At 41.0% G+C, this 16,899-nt stretch overlaps 1 protein-coding gene across 7 annotated transcripts in view; it reads right to left on the bottom strand.

Annotated features, from left to right (window-relative positions):
- ehbp1 (EH domain binding protein 1) overlaps nt 1-16,899 on the bottom strand; it is a 140,957-nt gene that overhangs the window by 85,543 nt on the left and 38,515 nt on the right. For 5 of the 7 annotated variants that reach the window (XM_034897842.1, XM_034897843.1, XM_034897841.1 and 2 more), the window contains exons 6-11: nt 12,364-12,545; nt 10,602-10,741; nt 8,912-9,025; nt 7,207-7,344; nt 6,012-6,276; nt 3,405-3,645 (exon numbers count right to left, since the gene is read on the bottom strand). In XM_034897842.1, coding sequence (XP_034753733.1) covers nt 3,405-3,645; nt 6,012-6,276; nt 7,207-7,344; nt 8,912-9,025; nt 10,602-10,741; nt 12,364-12,545 — 1,080 coding nt within the window. The remainder of the gene's footprint in view (nt 1-3,404; nt 3,646-6,011; nt 6,277-7,206; nt 7,345-8,911; nt 9,026-10,601; nt 10,742-12,363; nt 12,546-16,899) is intronic. The other 2 variants (XM_034897844.1, XM_034897845.1) reach the window with 2 other exon arrangements.

The following is a 16,899-nucleotide window of genomic DNA, read 5'->3' as shown; positions in this document are numbered from 1 at the left end:
TACTTATTTATATATAAAGAGTAAAAACACTGAGCCTTATTTATTGTCCCCATTTAAGCCATTTAAGACACTGCTGTCTAAAACGTCAGGAGATACACCCCCCAGTATTGTCCGACGAAAGCTAAACTAAATGCTTTTGGAATCGCCATAGATGCGGCAGATTGTACATCTACATTTGTGTCTCTAGCCTTTTAAATGTAAATTTTCTAAGCATTGGTCTCACAAGTCCGCCTGTATTGTCTCAAGATGAAACACCCCAGCAACTGACAATCAACATTTAGATAATAAATGCAATAAATGCATTTAAGTTGTTGTGTTGCCATCTTATTCTGTCCATAAATGTGCTAGTGCTGAACGCTTGTTCCACTGGCAGAAATCAATCTTGTTAGAGCTTAATGTAAATCTAAACCATATGTGTAATAGCCATGTATAGAGTAAGTGGATGCACACCATATGACCTGTAGATGTCCCCGATTTTTCACAAGCTGGCATTGAAGTGGGTGGTTTTAATGCAATGACAAGGAGTATGAAACTACATCTGAAAGTTTAATGTTAAAGCTGCCCGAGTGAATTAATTCATAACAAGGACAAGAGCGTTTAGCTAAGCCAAAATAATACACTATTCATTTTTTAGTATATAATACATAGATAATTTATTGACTCAAATCCTAATATATAACTATGATCCCTTTCGTACATCCTTCTTTTTTCACTGCTGTGCCTTGCTCTTATCTTGAAAGAAAAGTATGCATCTTTCCTATTTTAGCTTTTTTTTTTCATTATTATCTTTTTTTAAAATCAGCCAATGATCATAGGAATACAATTCAAGCATTAAGGGTCTGACCCCACCACATTTGAACTGTTTGTTGGGTGTGACTATGATGATCAAGCAGTTAAAGCTTAGGTTACCTTTGCACTGAATAAATGTGTAAAATGGGATTCAAGACATGCTAATCTCTTCTTGGTTAGCAATGACAAGATTTCGTTTCACAAAACACGTATGAGACATTTCATACCCTTTAGGGCAGGTTGTAAATGTATAACTGAATATGGCGGCTTTCAATATATTCAATATATCAATTTCTATTCACATTCGGAGATTATTCCTGGCTGTCTGCATGTGTGAGTTTATCTTGGTCCTACATACCAATTGCCCATATGAATAGTTATAGAAATAAATATAAATGGAGAATACACACCTTGAAACATCTATTAGGAGAGACGTAGAGGTTAGCTGTGTTTTGGGGGGAAGGTCATAACTGCCCCAGTACATACTCAGTGAACTGAGCCTTAGGCATGCTAGAAAATGTAACAAACAGATACAGGCATGCAAACACACATCTATACTCTGCACACGTTCATAGTGTGATGATGTGTTGGTTTCGTCTTGGCCCCTCATAGTGGGAATTTCTCCTCTTAATCCTCTCTGACTTCATACATTCAAATGTCATCTCAAAGCCTACACATGGCTGAAGCGTGTTTGTGTGTGTGAATGAGTGAGTGAGTGAGTGAGTGATAGTGTTTGTGTGAATAAAAATAAAGAAACCTATTCACACTAGCTGTATATGTTGACAAACCCTGTAGGCCTTTCCCTTGTTTACTGTGAACACCCTATCTCTCCTTCTACTATGCCCTGGCCATTTTCCTTCTCTTCCCCCCCACCACTCTCCTTCACTGCACCCCCTCCTCTTCAATACTCGCCCACAATTCATTCTTTGCAGCCCTTCTTCCCTCCCTCCACCCCGAGCTCTAGAGGCAGGGGCATCTCTTGGCAAAGTGTGGCCCACCACAGGCCACTGGCTTTGGGTAATTAAAGTGGTTTAGGCCCCTTCACCCACAGTCACAGGCAACTGCAGCTGGGTGATAAAGGCACTGTGCCATAATTACATGGACGGCCAGCATCGCCGCCCAGCTACACTAAAACAGTCAGCTAGCCAGCTGCATGGAAAGGAGGGACCTGTGTGTCTGTGTGTATGTGTAAGTAACTATATAGAGTGTGTGTGTGTGTGTGTTGTTTGTGTGTGTGTGTGTGTGTGTGTACACACATACACACACACACACACACACACACACACACACACACACACACAAACACACACACGGGGTCAACACCCCCTTGTGATCACTCTGCTGTAGTTAAGCCTCCTGTGTTTAAGCCCCACATAGGCTCATGAGCCCCTACACACACACACTCATTTTTAACCCCCACCCGTCCCCACACCCCCAGCCAATCATTCCCCACCAGTGGTCTGACTCCTGCCGTGAGTGTGTGTGACCATCAGCCATTTAATTAGACCCAGCCATGATTTACCTAATTTAAATAAATAAATAAACATACGAAAACACCCCAATAAACAAATACCTATATTCAAATGAGGAGCTAGGGAGTTTCATGGGCATAAAGAATAGGGAAGAAGATGGGATTGTGCAGGCGGAAAAAAAGCCAATGTAAGGACCACTGGATGTGGACACACAAGCCCAAACAACCACACCCACACAAACACAAATGCTTCAAAAAGCTCACTTATAATAACACCTCCTACAAAGAAGGAGTCAGAATAAACAATAGTAAGTCAACTTATCTAGAGCTGTGGAATTCTGTGATTTTAGGGCTCAGTTTACGTAAAAGAAAATGTACTGCCTTCATTACTATCTAAATACAATTTTACATTTACTGTATTAAGCAAACTAAACTAATTGTGCCCATTCAAAAAAACATGTTTAAAGCACTGAACTCCATTATTCACGCTATTATTCAGTTATCACTGTTGAATAATGACTCTTTCTTTAGAGCAGGGTATCAACTAGGGATGGGAACGCCTCCCGATACGATATCATCCCGATACTTATGCCACGATACAATATTATTATGATTTTAAACATATTGCAATATTATGCAATATATAGCAATTCATAACCTTTTTCCAACTTCAAATTTTTCCCAATTTCAAATGATATCCCCAAAAGGAAAATTTGTCAACATCTGTTTTATCTAAAAAGATACATTTCTCTATTTGTTCATATCACTTCAATTTTATTACTGCAAAATGAGGTTGTCAAGTAGACAAACCAAAACACATACAGTATATAATAAAAGATTGATACTTGGCGCCTGTGTATCAATACAGTATTGCCACTGAAAATATTGCAATACTATGCTGTATTGATTTTTTTCCCCCACCCCTAGTACCAACCCTGAATACTTTTTTGGTACTAACTTTGTCTATAGCTCCGTGTGTAGATAAAAGGATGCATGCTCATATGTTTTTTTGATTAGACTTAATTGATTAGTTTCTGCTATGAAATCAAAATTAACATGCATTTGTGGTTTTGTTTTCACGTGCGTCTGTGTAGCTGTCAAGGGGATGAATCAAGTTTATTACATTTAAGTGAAGGCTGTTTACCTTGGGGGAAGAGGAGGCCAGCTCTCTTCCCATCACTCCTGCAACTGGGCTGGGCCCGACTGGCTGGGCTCTCTCCCTGTCTGGGCTAGGTTTGGGAGCTGGCGCACTTGGGCCAAGGCCAGGGCTGGAACTTGGGAGCGGTGGAGCCCTCCTCTTCTGGCCGCTGCCCACATCCAGGGACGTGCTGCCAGCGCAGGGCTGCACAGGGCTTGATGTCCTTGGCTCGTAGAACGGGTTGGATCTGAGAAAGGAGGGAGAGGTGACAGGCGAGAGCAAGGCAAGATGTCATGTAAGAAAGTGCATCTAACACAGACTGCAAAGTGTTTTTTAAGTTGAATATGAATATAGGAATGTGCGCAGTGTGTGAAATTATTTAGATTTATATGACCTTTTTCCTTAAAGACCAACAACAAGTCACCAAAACTGTCAACATTGCAAGAAATAGCAAAAACTGCCAGAAGGATTTATATAGACAAAATACATAAGAAAAAGAGCAGTTGATACAAAACATAATTAGGCATTATTTGGCTATGGATATTACAGCAATTTGATTCAGTGGCACTATATATAAAGACTAGAGAGCACACAAGAAAAATTATACATTCCTATAGCTAGTCCTGAATTGTCAGCACTATTTAAACCCATCTTTGGCTTTAACTGCCCATTGTTTAGTTAAAGGAAATTGCTACATGGAAACAAGAGTTTGGTGCATACAATGAACAACACACACAACTGGTAAGGTAATAGAAGATGCAGGTGCACTGAGGTCAGGTCTGCGTGACCTCATATCCTTACTGCCCAAGGTGGGCTACTGACAGACAGGCAGGAGCACGAAGGCATACACACACACACGCAAGCATGCACTGACACACACACACACACACACACACACACACACACACACACACACACACACACACATACACACACCAGAGTGTTATCAATATACAGGCATGCTTGTGGCACTGAAAGCAGGGGCAAGTTCTTGAGACGTTCAGTCAACATGGGACAAGCAATCCTAAGCAAACAAGCAAATTGGATGGAGAGAGTGGGGGGTGAGAGCGAGAGTGAGAATGAAAAAAGCTGATTGACTAGGTATCTATCTGAAAGAGAAGGTTAGAGCAACTCAGTGTCTATCTAACTATAGAGCTATACGAAGAGAGGAAAAAAAAAGGAAGTGAAGAAAAGAAAAGCAGGCAGGCCTATAGAGCGATTTTAACAGACCAGCACTGGCTAAAAGACCTGTGAAAGGGCTCCAGTCAAAACAATGCGTTGCCCTCTTGAACTTTCTATTCAACAAAGAATGGCTCTTGGTGTAAGAGATGGAGCAAAAAAACATACCAGTCAATTCCCTGTCTGTCTTTAGACAGCCAAAAGGACTAAAACATATGGCTATATCTGTGTGACGGCTTTGCTCAACAGCCACAATCTACAAGTTTACATTTACAATTTAGGCACGGCCACTCGTCTGCATAAGTTGTCTGTGTAGTGCTGAGTGTGAGTGCAGAGGGATCTACAAAGATTTAAATTTTGTTCAAGTTCTCAGTCACAGATTAAAGGGTTTTAATAAAAACTTGCTAAGGTCAAAACAGATGGCCCCTTTTTGACAGGATGCTTTATTTTACTTATAAAGCCACACCTCTGCCAAGTGAGCAGCAAAAATGATTTGACTTTTATTTATTTCTCAAAGATCAGTTTCATTACCAGTTCTGCTGTCATTGATTTATTGAATGTTTTTGTTTTCTCGATAGGAGACACACATTGCAGATGCACTGTGCCATCTACTGATGTACTATTCAATGCATTATGTAAATGTTCTTGCTTATGAAGTTGTTGTCACTGAACCTAACTGACAACGTAGATACACTGAAGTGATGTAAAACTAAATGATGAAGGATGGGGAGGAGGTAGGATTCGAGAGGAGTGGAATAAAAATGAGCAGAGCTTAAGGAAGGAAGTTTAGAAAGATGGCAAGGAGGTAAAGTATGGGGCAATGAGTTGATAAGGGAGAGAGGAAAGAAAGGATCGACAAAGGAGGCAAAAGAGGGAGACAAGGTTAAAGAATGCAGTGAAACAACAGGGCCCTTGTTCCCCTCGATAGAGCTGCCTCGTCACTCTGCCATGAAAGGGGGGGGGGGGGGGGGGGGGGGGGGGGGGGGGGGGGGAAGTACCCCTTTAACAGGAGGGGTGTGCAAGACTTGCCAACAGCAATCAAGCTGGGCAGGCTGAATCCTTCCAGACTGATTCTGCTATGGGCTATTCTGCTGTTATGCTTAACAGTTTAGGGCAGAGTGTTTATCCAAATCCCTCTAGCAAACAATATAACATAGGCTTCACTACGCTGACACACAAAAAAAACCTGTATATATAAAGACAGGGGCTTCAGGTCTCTGAATATTGTGCCAATGCAAGGGTCAGTGTAACTAATGCAAATCAAAGTGGGAAAATAAAACAGGATAAAATGTGAAAGGTTTACACTTTTCTTAACGACACAGTCATGTATCATATTTGCCTTCAAGGTTCACGTAGTTCACCATTTCCTCTGCCAGCTAATTGAAAATATTAAAAGATGAAGAATTTGGACATAATGAAGACATAGAGTCTTACTCATCAAGCTCCTCCTCCTCGTTGTGAGAGATGTTGGCGTATAAGTACTTGCTCATGTCGACAGGCCGTACTCCTTTCCTTTGCCTGGGTTTGGGGGGTTCTGGGTCTGGCTGGAGGTCCATGTCCTGGTCGGGCTCATCAAAGGGGTTCGCTGGGTGTGTTTCAGTCCCAGGTTCATCTGGCTCATCAAACGGATTTGAGGGGTCGTGGCCATAGAAGGATTGATCCTCAGCTCGCTGCCTTAAGACCAGCTGGGCAGGGGGCTCTGTTTGGCAGAAAGGAGAATGCACTGACTGCATATACAACACATACTATACAAGACTTGTAAAACTGTTACAATGGCCAAATATTTTATTCTTTATTTGAGAAGGACTTTGGTTGCTTGTCAGTCAAAATAAATGTGACAGTAGTCCTGGTAACTAGCTTAGCATTATGGACTTTCCTGCCTATTTGCATTCTTATATTGTTTTTTAAAATACCTTATAAAGAGCTGAGCCACAAATCAACCATTTGATTCCGTCTGGATTGTTTTATTATGCTGACGTCAGTAGAATTTGCTTCCTATCAGATGTCTACGTCCATTTCTGTATATCAATTAACATTCACATTTTGCAGTTTGTTTATCCATATTTGGTTTACATTAATTCACTTAGAAGACGATTAAGACTAATAAAGGTTATTTGTTGAAGTCTAACTTATTGCCTAATTTAACTATTCAAAAAGGCACATTTTTGTGTGCCAAGAAAGTAGATAAAAAATAAATAACTTGCACAAGAAAGCAAAATGCTAGACTCATACAGACAATACGGTTCAGATTAAACAAGCAAACAAGCATCAAAGTGGGAGCTTTATGTGTGTGGCAGCATGCCTCTCAAAAAATAATCTATACTAATACACCTGGCTACACAGGTGGTCAGACAAAAATATTGGTTTAGCTGTCTGACTGAAAGCCTTGAAGCCAACCTGCTATAGTTACACATGACTACACACATTCAAGGAATGTGCACATCCAAAACCGTCAACTTGTATCACCTGTCATTCCACTGACACTCCCCAAAACAAACACTTTTTCTTTGGTAACATTACTTCATAATGAGACCAAAGCTTAAAACCAGCCAGAATTGACAACATCCATATACCACAATAAAATCGGATTGAATATGTTTTTGTCACATGCTGATAGAGTTGAACATACCTTCATCGTCAGGATCTCCAAACGGGTTGAGGTGGTTAGGATGAGGGTCGCCATCAGGTTCCTCGAAGGGATTTGTGCCCATGTCAGGAGACGCTTCCTGATCCTCGTCTTCCAGGAAATTCAGCTTGTTGATGAGCTCTGTTGCCACAGAGTCAAATATAAAGTCATAAGCACAAACAGCAGACAACTGAGTCACAAAATAAAAGCTACAAAACAATACATTTCCCCAAATGATATGAATACAAACATTCACAAAACCAAATATACCAATATCTGCACTTTGGAGTGAACCATGAGCATAAAGACCATGTAGTCTTGTGGAAGTAATCTTACTGAGAAGCAGCGCCTAAACTTTTCTGTGCTACTCGTTCACCTCAGCCCACTTCAATGCGTGCATTCTGGAACACTTTGTGTGGTATGGAGGGGTTACTGTGGGAAACAGTAAGGCAGTAGAGAGTTGCTATGGAGATCCTGGTTGGGAAGGCGGAGAATTGTCCAATTTATCTTCATCATCCTCACTGTAGCTCAATCACATGCTGCCAGGGTGTCGGTCAATTTGAAAAGGGTTCAAATGTGTGTGAAGTAGATGCCAAGAAGTGGTGCTGAGTGCTATGTCAGAATGTGAAGAAGTGCTCTGTGAGTTTGTATCCCTTGGTCTATATGTAGGTTGGCTATGTGAAGTAGTAGTAGCTGATAAGAGGTCCAGAACTTTTCCTTGCTTCTTACTGACAACATTCATGACCTTTTTTAGGCCATGGAAAGTGTACTTGTGCATGGGTATGCACTTACATACATCTGTGTGTGTGTGTGTGTGTGTGTGTGTCTGTGTGCAAGCATGTGTGTCTGTCTGTCTGTCTGTCTATCAGTCAGTCTACTTGTGTTTTCCAGTCACTAACTTAGTAGAAAAACTCTTTGGTGTGCATTACAGAAACCCAAGAGTAGATTCCGTTTTAAGCAATGATTAGTTTTCAGCAAATAGTTAACCCTTAACTATTGATGAGGAACTAGCCTGCAAAACTATGTAGTTCAGTCTTTGAGTCAAGAATGAATACTTTTACTTATTGCCTTTTACAGCACATAGTTCGAGACCCCTTGTATAATGTTGGTGTTCCATTACCCAAGTCTGCTCATCTAATTTAGCAATGGATTACTTTATCGCTCTTAAGCATCTCACCAGTTTGAGAATACCACAGATTAAATACACAGTTCAATTGAAGAAAAAAAAAAAATACACTTAATTCCAATTTGAAAAAAAGCAAAATAAGGTAAGTCTGCCTGAAAAGACATTTTTTGTGTGTAAGAACAGTTAGTTTTCCTGATCTGGTTCACTACCAACTGCAGAAAAAGAATAGATAAGGCCACACTGTCAAAAAAAACAAAGAATAGGAACCAAAAGGAAGAACACCAACTGATGGGTTCACAACACCTTGTACAGCACATCACCACATGGACCAAGATAAATTGTGAGACCACATAACCAGAACACAATCACAAAACCAATGTCAAGGAGGATTGGGGGATTGGGGGCATATGAGTCAAAGAAAGAGAGATACAAAAAGAGAGGAATACTGGAAAAGGACACATTAAGAAAAATAAATATATTGAAAGAAATTGTAATACTGAATGGTAGTGTAGAGGTGACACACTGATGAAAGATGAGTCAGGAACACAGGATGAGAGCGGTGAAAGAAAGATGAAAAAAGACCTTGGGAGGAAGCGACAGGCTTAGCGGTTGCTTTGCGTGCTCGCATAAGGACATCATCATCATCATCATCATCCCCATGTAAGCAGCTGAGGGCATTCAACTGGTTTACTATCTCTGTAAACGACAGGGCCATACAGGAAGGGAGGAAGGAAGAATAGCAGTGAACAGCGCAAAATAACACATCCCATCGAGAAATATCGACACACACAAGCTCACGAACTCCATTTGATATACTGTATATGTGTGTGTGTGTATATATATATATACACATACATACATACTGTACATATGTATATACACACACACATACATATATTATATATGCACTCTTCAAATCTGTGTGTGTGTGTGTGTATGTATATATATACACATACACACACATAAATATATATACACACACACACATTTTTGCACACAATGTATTTATAGTAAGTATGTAAGTATACAGAAATGAAAAGAGTGCATATTGTGTTGACCTTGGTTTATGTTTGCAGCGTTTTGCTAGTACTACTAGCTTGGGAAGTAGTACTTGATCTACAGTATTTCTCCAACTACATAATGTTCACATGATATTTGTGTATGCAAATGCTACATTTTTAACTGCATGCTTTGGTTACCTCTGTAATAGCATTGCCATAACGGCTAACCTGCCGTCTTAAAAATATGTACTAACGTGATAGTGGAAACACGCTAACAGGCAAAGGCTGAAAAAAAAGAAGTAACATTTGAAATTGAATGAAATGAATAAACCTTTAGCTGGTTACCTTAGTAGGTCGCACATCTTACACTTACACACAAATACATATATACCGAAATTAATTAACAATACACCCACAAAATATGTAAAATATATATAAAATATATATTCATGAAGATGTACAATACATCTTTTTTTGGTGAAATGTATTCTCTTTTTTATTTTTTACATACTGTAAGTAAAAGATAAAAAGAGAACATCTGTTTTGCAGGGTATGCATTGGTTAGCCTAGAGTTAGTATTGCTAGTGTAGCTTGCTGAATTGTTGGGTAGGTAGCATCCAGGAAAGGAATATGATTGTGGGGAGTTTGGCAGCTTGGCCAGGCCTTTGAGTCAGAGAAGCCAGCTAGCGAAGCATAGCTGTAGGCGTTCAATGCAAATACATATAAATGAGACAAAGAGCAAAGAAGGCATAAAGCGTAACATAAAGAAAAGTTGGATTAAGCAAAACAGGAAGCACCAGGGTCCACGCATAAGACCTCAACATGTATGTATGGAAGCCATTATCAGTCGACTAGTCCACCAACACAGCAAGAAGGGAAGGAACAAGGAGTAATGGGGATAACAGGAAAGTAAAGCGTAAGCAGTAGATGGTACAATGTAAATGAAACTCATGAATTTATAATCTTATGCATACAAGCATGCACACTTACAGAAGCATAAACTTAAAAAAAAGAAAAAGAAAAAAAAAAACTCAAGTAAGAAGCAAAGTTGATGCCCAACTAAAGCCTTGGTCCTGGGTGTTCTGGTCTGGGGGATAGTTCAGAAGGGTTGGAGTTTGTATCCACTGAGTAGTCGGTTTAGGAAGATGGCAATCGTTTGTGATTTGAGCATTTCACTGGTCAAGTTGATTTAATAGCTGCAAAAATTGCTGGTACAACGGACCGACTACAAAACCATACATCTGTCACCTGTGCTTTGTGCCAGTTTTCACCTGTGATCTTGGCAGCCTTCTCCTCTTGGTTAACCCTGTTCTCCTCGTCTTCCTCGTTCTCCTCCTCAAAGTCGTCCAGGTTGCCGATGTCAGCCTGCTTCATGCTCATCAGGCTGGCCAGGCTTTGCATGTCCTCATCACTGGAGCATAAAAAAACACCCAACACAGTCAGAAACTTGTGTTCATATGTCCAAACAGCACTCAAAACCGATAGAATACACAAATTTTAAAGTTTAAAGAAAACAAGACCACCTTTACATTTTTATGGTGAAGACCCACCCTGAATAGATTAATAACTACCAGAGACAAAAAGAGAAAAAGCATAACACATAAATGGATGAATGAATAAATGAAATGTTATCAGCATTATATTTTTAATGTGCCTGTTAGGAGAAGGAGAAACTCACAATTCAGCTACAGCTCTCACCAACACATTGGTAATAAACTGATTCTATACCGATTATCATAGCCCTCCATCCTTCTCTTTCTGTCTCTACCTCTTTCACCACTCATTTATTTCTTCACTTCAGACCTAGTACAGATCCATTTTTGCGACACAACTGAAGTGTGGTGTCCCAACGTCATACATCCATGGTTGCTGCTCCACGCCCCTGATTTGCAGCTGATTGGACGAATGTGCCGCGTGGGGTTGGCTGCTTGCGAATTTCAAACCACTGTCATGGCGGCTTGGACGGAATAAAATGTCATATTTTACGAAAATAGCTCACTGAAACGTGTTTCTGAAAACATTCTAAGAAAAAAATAGGCCAGCTTTCTAACGCCACCTTCTTGGAACGCTTTGCGTGCATGTTAAGGTTGCTTGACGCCACCCATAGGAAGACAGTGGAGGGCGGTGCGACTATAGCGTTGTGGGGCAAATGGATTACCACAGTTACCGTTGTAATCACCTCATACGTCAACTTCACTCCTCACATTTAATGTTTGTGTCTCTCATTCCTAGTCAATTCCATCCACCCATTGGCTCTTTTTCCCCCCAACACCATCACTTAATTCACTGGCGCATCAACTTCTACAGTATTTCTTGTATTTTATGTAGTCTTGTGTATTCCCCCTCAGTCCCTCAAAACCACCGCTCTATCATAATCAATGTATTCTCCTCTCTGTTCTTTGTGTTTGGTGTTTCCCAGGCCCAGAGGCTCATTTGAACTGGTGAGATTGAGTTTGTTTGTGTGGTCGACATGATTCCCCGAAGGGTTAACAAGGGTTACGCGCCATCGACCCGCCGCCCGCGCCACAACAAAAGGCCTTGTTGCTCTTCTCTCATTCAGTGTGTGTGTGTGTGTGTGTGTGTGTGTGTGTGTGTGTGTCTTTAACTGAAAGTTGCTGCTATCAAATTATAATGAATAACAAACGGAAAACACTGTGATTGAGTGTCCTATAATGAAAGTTGGTGATATCAGTGATAATTATGTGAGAATGAATGAAAAGCTGCAAATACTGTGTGTGTGTGTGTGTGTTTTTGTGTGTGTGTGTGTGTGTGTTTGAATTAATCATGCAACAGGAACACATTTAGTAGAACACAACACACCCAGACAGATTAGCTTAGTGATTCTAACAGAGCTGAGGACTTTACGTCTGGTATATTACTAAAAGACTTGCAATTAAATCTCCAACAGTAGCAGGATCAGAAAAGGCCATCCAGAAGAGTTTACTTACACTACAGAAAAGCGGGAAAAAATAGAACATTATGAGCTTTAAACTCTACTTTGAAAAGGCATTAGATAAGAAGAGCAAGACTTACGTGGCTTTTCCCTCACGGAGGAAGATGCAGGAGAGGGAGAACTGCAGTGTGGCTGACACCACCTTCTTTGATAAGGGCTTGAACTTGAGTTTGACATCCGTCTGTGTGGGCATTGGACTGGCATACTGTTTCATGTTTATACTACTGGTGGCCAAGGCCTTTCTCCGCCCTGATGGAGACTCCTAGAGAGGGACGGAAAGATAAAGCATACTCAGGTGAATATAGGCCCATATTACTCAATTGACAGTGCATAGCATTGACAATGCAGAAATTAAATGGAAAACGAAGAGAAAATGCAGCAAAGGGGGCACTTTCATTCATTTTGAGGATATTTTGCAAGACCTAATTGGATTCATTTTCAGAAAGTGCAGAATGTATGATACATTTTAACTTATACTTATCATTATCATTACTAATGACAGATAAATTATGGTCTATTCGGAATACTGTTGGTTTGGAAATCCAGAACAAGCTAAAATATGTGCCCTCCTGCGTTCCTCATCATGAATCCTTCCTGATATGTCCTATCAAAAGGTCCATGCTGAAGCCATTTTTGCTGCACTTCTTTTCAGAGATGTGCTCTGGGCCAGGGGCTAGCAGTCAAATTGGAATTTGGGAATATGCCACAGACCAGGCGATAAGAGTTATGGAATCAGTGACTGTGTGTGTGTGTGTGTGTGTGTGTGTGTGTGTGTGTGTGTGTGTGTGTGTGTGTGTGTGTGTGTGTGTGGTGTGACATTGTTGAAGTGTGTGGGTGTACAAAAGCAGCAGCTCCCTGCGCTTTTCCGACCATGCATGTGTATGCGTGTGCGTAAGGACAGTGTGTGGAAAATAAGAACTGCCGGAAAGCCTTGTCACTGACAGCTGCTAGATATTGAAACTAAACAGTTGGGGATGTTCCAGCCTTTTGTCTGCGCCCCTGAACTGATGGGTTTTGTCTGCTGCAAGTCTGGTTAGGGAAGCACCACGCTGTCAGTAAATACTGACTGGTTCACATCCTTGCTGTGTTGATACCATTCACATACCGTGCCCCTCTTTTCTGTGTTGCTTTCTCAGTTTTTGTAGATTCTGTTGCCACATTTTTCTGGTTAACTGATATGTGCTCATATGCATGACGTGAGACTGAGTCCAACGTAAAGTCAGACACTAGTGCACATGTGGCCATGTGGAATGAGAGCAGCAGGCAGTGGCGACACTAAATATGTCTGCTCTCACTTTTTTGTCTCCTTTTCATTGCATAGATGTCCCAAATAGCATATATAACTTTACCCACTCACACTCAGACACACACCTCAAACAATCACGCTTGTATTATTATACCACAGAAAAACACATTCTTGTCTGAACTGTGAATAGAGCCCCGAGGACCCATCCTCTTATGCACACAATGCCGTCCAAAGCAGAGCAGCGAGCTCTCTTTCACACAACACCAGTTTGAGAGCACATATGCATATACACGTACACTCTGGCGTGTATGGTAGATAACGCGATACAAACTCTTTACAATAGCTCTTTCCTGATGTCTTCACACACAAAAACACAGACACGCACCTCAGAGGTTTTGGCTCTGTGGGGAAAACTCAATCTCAGCCTTATCGCTGAGGACAGCAGGGTATAAATTCATTCACATACTCCCACAGATTTGGTATCAGTGCAGAGTGGTGATGTTAAAGGTAATATAATGGGAAACTTTGTAAGCTTCAAATAGGGACTAGAAATCTGTGGTCCAGCCAACACATCCGACAATTCTCACTATTCTTAATCATAAAACATAACACACGTGTGCAACATTGAACCTATGAATAAATTATTATGAGGTCAAAAATAGTCAAGAGGCAGACACAACAAATAGTGCATGTAGCCAATTTGGTTCCCTAAACATTCATCAACTATAGTCCTTTGGCGAGATGTTTTAAGATCACAGCAACATGATTTTTATTACTGTGATTACAACACAAAACATTCAGCAAGTAGTAATTGCTAATCAATGTATATTCATAAAGTTATGTCTCCTTGCAAAAGCAAAAAGATGTAATCTGACACAACCCAAGCCTCTCTAGTAACACCATGGTTGTGTTCTCTCCTACCATCCCAAAAGATGTCTTGTCAGTGAATGGTTGACGTGTGAATCCCAGACGAGATCTGGGAATTCTGTTCTCAAAAGCTACTCCAAATGCATTTGGACGAGACATGAAACCTCAAATTGTTCTGGCAAAGAAGATCGGAATGTGTTACTCTAACCTCTATCCCTCTATTTCTATCCTCCTTCCATCCTTCCATCGTACGTCTAATCTAACCCTCGCTATTCTTCCATCTCGCTCTAGCTTTCCCACCTAACTCAATAAAAAAAAAAAACGACAGAAGAAACAGACCGATTGGCCACTTGACATTTCGTGCTGACATTTTAACCTTGTCACTTCAGCTGGGTTAGCTGGGGAACATAATGACGTGTCATCAGCCCACGACAAAACCAAGCTTGTTCAAAAAACTGCCTATCAGGAGAAGAGGGTAATGGCGGAAAAAAAACACTCCACTCTCTGCAGATTACACCCTGGCTATTATACTAAGCTAATAGTGCATGTAGATACATTATGAATGAATTTGCTAAATGCACCAAACACTTAAGAAGAGGGGATTTAGCAAAAAGGAGGATGGGGAGGAGAAGGGGGAGATGGATCTTGAAAATAGGAAATACTTAAGGATATGCAATTACCCCAGCACAAGAATGGAATAACCGTTTCAACAAATTCAAGTGGGGACAGCAAACAATGGAAATCTTTTCTATTTCCCTGGATGCTGCTTGTCAATCAACGTGTGTGTGCATGCCACTGTGTGTGTTTGAGAGAAAGGGTAGCTGGGATTCGGGTGACTGGGAGGTTTTAACAATACATTAAGGTACAATAAAGAAGTTTAATTTAATACAGAGAGGATAGGACTATCAATATTATGCTCTCTCTTTCTGAGCCCAGAGATTGACTAAATACCTGTGTGAGTGTGTTTGTGCGTGTGTGTGTGTGTGCGCGTGCGTGTGTTTGCATGTGTGTAGGGGGCACATCGGGAGAGAGAGAAAGGACAGGGAAAGAGGGGAAGGGTAGAATGAAGGAGGGAGGGATGATGGCGGTATGCTGCCCCCTAGCTGCATGCTCTCGCAGAGCATCATTTAAGACCAACAGTTAGCTCCAACTTACAGCTTTGTACAGCAGTCACACAAACCAGGACACAGGTGACAAGACACATGGAAAGCACTATACATAAGACATTTTGTTACTCTCCACTGTCTTATTAATTTCATAAATGACGATGAATGACTTTCATCCAAGAAGGATGCGTTTGTGTTAAAGTACCAGTCCTGCGCCTCTCTTCCGGTGCCAGCTGGCCCCTGATCGATCCACAGATGCTCCCCTGGTGGGGGGGCAGGGGTCAGGACAGGAGGGGTGCCCGGGGGTCCTGCTGAATCCCTCTGCCCCAAAATGCCAATGGGACGGGTCAAAGGAAGGAGGGGTTGGGATCCTTTTGTCACTGAGAGGTGGATTAATTAGGTTGAGTGCTTAAAAAAAATAAAAGAAACTGGCTTCTTTGTAGGAAGCTGGTCTGAGACACACACACACACACACACACACACACACACACACACACACACACACACACACACACACACACACACACACACACACACACACACACACACACACACACACAGCTTTTTAACAGAGGTCACTAGTCAACTGGTTTCTAATTGTAATAGCCGATGTTCCATACACTACCACTTTTACTAACAATTCATTAATAACAAATCAACGTCAACAGTGTCTTTTGTTACACTGACAGAAGTTCTCAAATGTCTGAGAGAGACCAGAGAACTACAAACATACATAACGTTGATGGCAACTTTCTCGTTCTTTTGTGTTCCAACCGTTATTGGCAATATGTATGTTAGAATGATTTGTCAATAACTGAAGTGAATGTGGCAATGTTTAGCATACTGTTTAGGAAAATAGAAGATTAAATATTTGGCTATGGTATCATAACAATGATGATAAGTAATGAATCACTGGTTTGTCACGTCAAGCAGATGCTTATCTGACTTAAGCCTCCTGCCACAAACCAAAACAATCCCAAACTGTTGATGAAAGGAACAACCTGAGGTCAGTTACACTCAACTCTCAACTTTACAGACTACATTAACACTGCACCTCTGAAAACTCACTTACTTGATATTGTCCTTTGCCATAAACTGCCATGGGGTCACAGTTCTTTGCAATAAGCGTGACTATGTTAGATGGATCAGAAATCATGCCACATTTGATTGTTTTATTTTCCTTTTATATCAAATATTCCACATAAAACGGTTCCACTGTACACAGGCCTTTTGTAATTTGTATTCAGACGGATCAGAAGAAATAAAAGACAAACTCAATTTACCCTTTGGAATAACTCTGAAGTAGCACCGATTAGCCCTCAGCCCCGACACCCAAAATCAGCTAGCTCTGGCTGAATTCAGCAGTCAGCAGATTGAAGGTTGGGGGGGGGGGGGGG

This window comes from Etheostoma cragini, chromosome 17 (assembly GCF_013103735.1).
Source record: "Etheostoma cragini isolate CJK2018 chromosome 17, CSU_Ecrag_1.0, whole genome shotgun sequence".
Taxonomy (NCBI): Eukaryota; Metazoa; Chordata; class Actinopteri; order Perciformes; family Percidae; genus Etheostoma; species Etheostoma cragini.
This window is presented reverse-complemented; position numbering and strand designations above follow the sequence as displayed.